The sequence below is a fragment of the Apaloderma vittatum genome, unplaced genomic scaffold (genome assembly GCF_000703405.1).
Source record: "Apaloderma vittatum isolate BGI_N311 unplaced genomic scaffold, ASM70340v1 scaffold16698, whole genome shotgun sequence".
Lineage (NCBI taxonomy): Eukaryota > Metazoa > Chordata > Aves > Trogoniformes > Trogonidae > Apaloderma > Apaloderma vittatum.
The window spans coordinates 8,192-13,226 of record NW_009729232.1 but is presented as its reverse complement, the minus strand read 5'-3'; the positions used below and the strand labels follow the sequence as shown (position 1 = coordinate 13,226).

General features: G+C 48.1%; 1 protein-coding gene across 1 annotated transcript in view; it reads right to left on the bottom strand.

Annotated features, from left to right (window-relative positions):
- Window positions 1-384: 384 nt before the first annotated feature.
- The window catches only part of LOC104277667, a gene marked incomplete at both ends in the record, with an annotated part of 7,537 nt that continues 2,886 nt past the window's right edge, over window positions 385-5,035 (bottom strand). Inside the window, one exon of the mRNA XM_009874373.1 lies at window positions 385-600. Within this exon, the coding sequence (XP_009872675.1) occupies window positions 385-600 (216 nt within the window). The remainder of the gene's footprint in view (window positions 601-5,035) is intronic.

Sequence of the window (5,035 nt, the reverse complement as noted above, 5' to 3'; positions counted from 1 at the left end):
CCTATCCTTTAATTATCTACCAAGTGAATCAAGCCCCTGTTGTTTCGACCAGGGCTGATGTCAGGCCCACCAGCCCATCATTAGCTGCACCCTCACTCTTCTCTTTTTGAACTACCAGCATGAGCACAGGGATTTGGCATTTCTGACTCACAGGCACTTGGTTACCATCTGGAGATTTCTGGGAGCAACTTAGGAGAGGCAAGTTCAACTTCTTGTCCTTCCCATCCAGAAACTTCAGAGGATTCGAGAAGCGTTGCTTCTGGAGAGGTTTGGGGTAAAATGAAACGGAACCGGCGCCAGTCGGCAGCGCTGCAAACAGCAGCTCATCAACCTCGCTCTCCTACAACCCACGCTTCCCAGACACGTTCTGGCTCAGCCACTCACCGGGCAGGCAGGCAACTCCGCTCCTGAGCACTTCGGGGTTCACATCCTTGACTATGGTGGGTGCAGACCGACCACCCCAGGCAATCCCAGGAGCTGGGGATGACGGGGGACTAACGGCTGTCGAGGTTTCCTCTGAGGCACTGACTTTGCTCACTGGTTTCGACTCATCTGTGTCAGTTGCTTCTTTTCTCGTCTCTGCCCCTTCCGACACCATCCCTGGAAGACAAGCAGTGGTTAGAAGGTAGAGCAGAGCTCCATCCCAAAGGTAAGTACCAGACTGGGGAGGGATGTGCCTCCAAGCCCCAGCGCTCTGTGGTTCCTCCAGTCCTCGTGCCAGCAGCACGCATGCTCCAAAAGTGATTATGGCATTCATACGACCGTAATTCTAAAAGAATAAACCAATTTATTGTGCAGTACGAGTTACAAACCAAACCAAACCAAACCAAAACCCCTCAGTTCAGATCACGATTACCGTAGTCAAAGCCATTTTTAAAAAGTAACGTATCAGGCAGGACATGTCTGCTCACGGCCCGAGAGTCTCGCACAGCGCCCGCCTCCGGCTCAACTCCAGCAGCCCAAGCGTGCTGAAGCGATAAACCCGCTCCTGACAGGGAATACAGAACTGCTCCCCCAGCACCACTTTCTGAGTAGTTCCTCAAAATGTGAAGTCAACTCAGGGTTGACAAATCAGCTGGAAATTGGCCAAAAGAGACCCTGTTCTGCTCGTCCGGGCTTTTCTTAATTAACAGCTAATGTGAAAGGCAGAAACTTAGTTTAAACCCCTGAAGAACAGGATGATTGCACCAAGCAGCTCTGCTTGAGAGCTGGAGAAAATGTCTCCTTTGCCTGACACTTTGGCACTGCGGTACAAGTTATCAGAATCAATTAATTCTAAAATTAAGTATCTTAGCGACTACATGGAAACTATGCTAGTTTTACCAAGTTTCTATTTTTTCTGTAAAAGTAGCTGGAGAGAAGGAAAAAAAAGATATATATACCTACTGTGTAAGAAGTATTATTCCCCATTTCCCAACATTATAAGAATTATGAGCCAACAAAACGTCTTCAAGAATACGTCTTTAGCGTCCTAAGCACACAGCCAGGCCGTCCCACTGTTTGGCAGGCAGATACACTAAAGAAAAGGCTGTATTTAGGTGTAAATCCTGATTCTCCCATATCTACCACCACCACCAAAAAAAAAAATCAGTCTTTCTTCAGTAAAAATAAAAAAGACCGGAGTATTTATTCACTTGCTGTGAAGTCAGACGTTTTAATTGCTATTCAAAACTGACTTCAGCCATCCTCCCTTCCTGCTGCATCAACAACGCTGACACTTGACTCAGTTTATTTACTAACAGATTCCAATACTTCATTAAAGAGCAGGACCAGGAACAAAGCACTCCTTGAAGTGGCTTTCAATACAAGTTTTAGCAGTGAAGGAGTCGTACAGGTTGAGGCTCAGCCCAAACTGCTTTCAAAATTGCCAAAGCGGGCGAGAGAAGAGCCCTGAGCAGCATGGCTCACCGCGCAAAATGAGCCGACAGCTGGAGGGGAGGGGGGAAACGAGGAGGGGCTCCAGAGCTCTGCACCGTCGAGGCCATGATGGAGTGAGCTGCTCAAAATTCTTCAGGAACAGCCCTCTTGAAGGAACATCCCAGGTCAGATTCTGCCAGGTAAGGTGCTGCGATGGATTTGTGGGGCTCTGTGCAGTTCTGGGACGCATCAGAGCTCAGTTCTGCTGCTGGTCCCACCTCAACCTCCACTTCCCAGCGAGGCAAAAGGTCCTTCCCAAAGGATCTTCCCAAAGTAGCATTTTCGGGGGGCACTGATCACCTGTAGATGGGTTATCTTGAAGATCAAGTCGTGCCCCAAAGGTTTCAGGGTAAGGGCCAAGAGATTTTTAGGAAAAGATAGAATCATCTTCTCAAGGAGGGGAAAGACCTGGCAATAAGCAGAACCACAGGGTTTGAAGGAAAGGAATCTGTACGAAATGAAGAAAGTCCGCAAAGAGGACCGAAAGGCATTCACATAAGACAAGAAAGGGAATACAGCTATATTGAAGGTGCCATGGGAGGGCAAGAGAAAGACATAAATGTACATAGCAGGCCTGTCCTGGCTGTCTGTTAGGAATGAGGCAGCAGCTCCCAAAAGCCGGAGAAGAGAAGCATTTTCTCAGCCCATCAGACAGAGACATGGAATCAGGGCTTTTCAGCCCCAGGGAAACCTCATGGGAGTCGCGCAGCCTCCAGACTCCGTATGTCTTGCCCCAACAAACCTCCTTCCTAAGCTTCTCAGGCTCACTTCGGATCAGCAGGCCCCACCTCTCTCCCAAGAGGCCCAAGCCCACTGTTTGGTATTTGCAATCCCAGGGTGGAGGCACTTACCGAAGCGGAAATTGTAGAATGCGGAGGATTACATCAAAAAGCAAATGGAGAACCAGGACATCTGAATTTGCCGTGTTTGCAGGTTCCACCTTTCCCCGAGGTGAAGGAAGTGGTAGAGGAGGATTTGCTTGTGTGCATTTCAAAGAGACATTAGCATTTTTCCTGCAAATTGCCCCGGCACCAGGATCATCTATGCTAACATCACCTAGTAACAGGGAACAGGACGCCCTAACAGGTGCTGCTGAATATGCCCCAGTGTGGCTTTTCAGCCCATTTCTTGACTATCAAGATATTTTTCCAGCCTCAAAACACAGCAGGAGTTCTTTCCAGAGCTGCAAAGTTTCAAACTTCGCTTCCGCTTCAAGTTAGTTGTTAGAGAGAAAAAAACACTGTCACATTATCTGTGAATGGAAGCAGCCTACATTTTAAGCCACCGACGTGAAACGGCTCACATTCGACTCAAAACCTTTCTATGTCAGATCGTATTTCTGTAGGGAATAAGCTCACTGAGAGCAGGAAGAAGGAGGGGAGAGAGTTAAAGGGCAAGGGGAAATGTGCACACCCAGCAAACTCGGATGCCCCAGTTTGGAATGTGTGTTTTGACATAACCTACAATATCTGCCACAATAAGCAAGCTCCTCCACCTCCCACAGAGCAAATCGTGCCTCTGCCCACTGCCACCGAGGTGCGAATTGCAGATCTGGATCAACCGAGTAAAGCTGAGGCTTTGTTGGTTTTTTTTTATAGTTCAGACAAGATACCCTCAGTTTCCAATCACAGCAGCAAAACAACACAGTTAGAGAGAATTTAACTTGCCTACAGACTGGCTGGCGGGAAAAGAAAAGTCCATTTGTAGGACATGTGCTTCACTTTGTCTCGTTTTATCTCTGAATTATCTTATTACTATATCTCTGAGGGTTTAATGAGGCTAGATAAGGGGATGGCTTGTTTGGATCTCAAAGCAATCAAAAGTAATTGAATGGATTAAGCTTATTACAGTTGCAGCTGCAGTGTTTAAGAAACACTCTTGGCATTAACAGACATTTGAGCTGCCCTGTGCCTTAAAGAGTCTGGTTGGTTGATTTGAGAGGGAGGGATCCTGATGATTTAGGTTGTTTCTTTTGCTTTACAAACTCTGAGACAATAAGTTTGGGGGTTTTTTTTAACTGCAACACCATCAGAATTGGGCCACGAATGTCAGTTATTTCAGAATTTTCCTCAGAAACGTTTAAATTGTCTTTCATTAAAAACAAACTCCACGCACATACATCCTCCCCCTCCCCGCAGAGGGGTCTGTCATTGCTGAAATCCGCAGCGGCGGCCAAGACTCGTCCTGCAGCGAGAACATCACACTTATTATCTCACACACGAGCTGGACCCGGCTAATTTTAGACAGATGAGCTGGGAGCACTGAAGAAGCAGCCACTAAAGGCACGAGGGAAGCGCACACCCGCCTAGGTTTTCTGAAGTCCTGTGCAAACATTAAGTCAAGCTAGTTTCAGCTCGGTCAGGGGAACAGTTATTTACCAGTACACAGCCCCCAGGAGCTTGGGATAGGCAAAAGGTGACCTTTTTTCCCCTCTCCCTCCCCGTTTGTGGTGGCAGATGCTCAGAGAGACACACACTTTAGGAACAGAAACTTTAGAGCTGACCCCTGCATTTCACAGCTTGCCACTCCACCAGAAATGCCTGGCACTCGCAGGCTTGCATAACGATCTAAAACATTTTGGGGCAGGTGTTAATAAAATTTCGGTTTTGTCAACACACCCTTTCGCTCCTTTAGGAGGTCACCAGGTAAAAGGTGACTTTCGGATGTTTGAGAAAGTAGCTGTGGTTGCAGCCAAATGGAGTAGTGCTGTAGTAGGTGACATAGGCTTTTCTTCACAGAATTTAGGACCAGCACAAGCATTGTACCTCCAGCCCGGCCCAGGACAACCCTTATACCTCCAGCTCGGCCCAGGACAACCCATTATCGATCTATTCCTCCACAGGGTCAGTCACGCTCCAGCAACGTGGTCCTGTCCCTCCGACCCATCCAAGAGTCCTTCCTCACTCTTAGCATTTCAAGCTGGGTAATTTTCCCAGCCAGGGGTCTCGGGGAGTGAGAGCTGTTGAACTGGAATGGCACGTTCCACCCGCTCCCGCCACACACAGGCTCCTCGATGCGATCTGCATATCTAGCTACAGCTTTCCCGACTCAGCAGAGCGAGGCAAAGCCAACATCGTGTCCGTGTGGTCACACAGGGCGGTGTGAAAGGCAGAGAGAC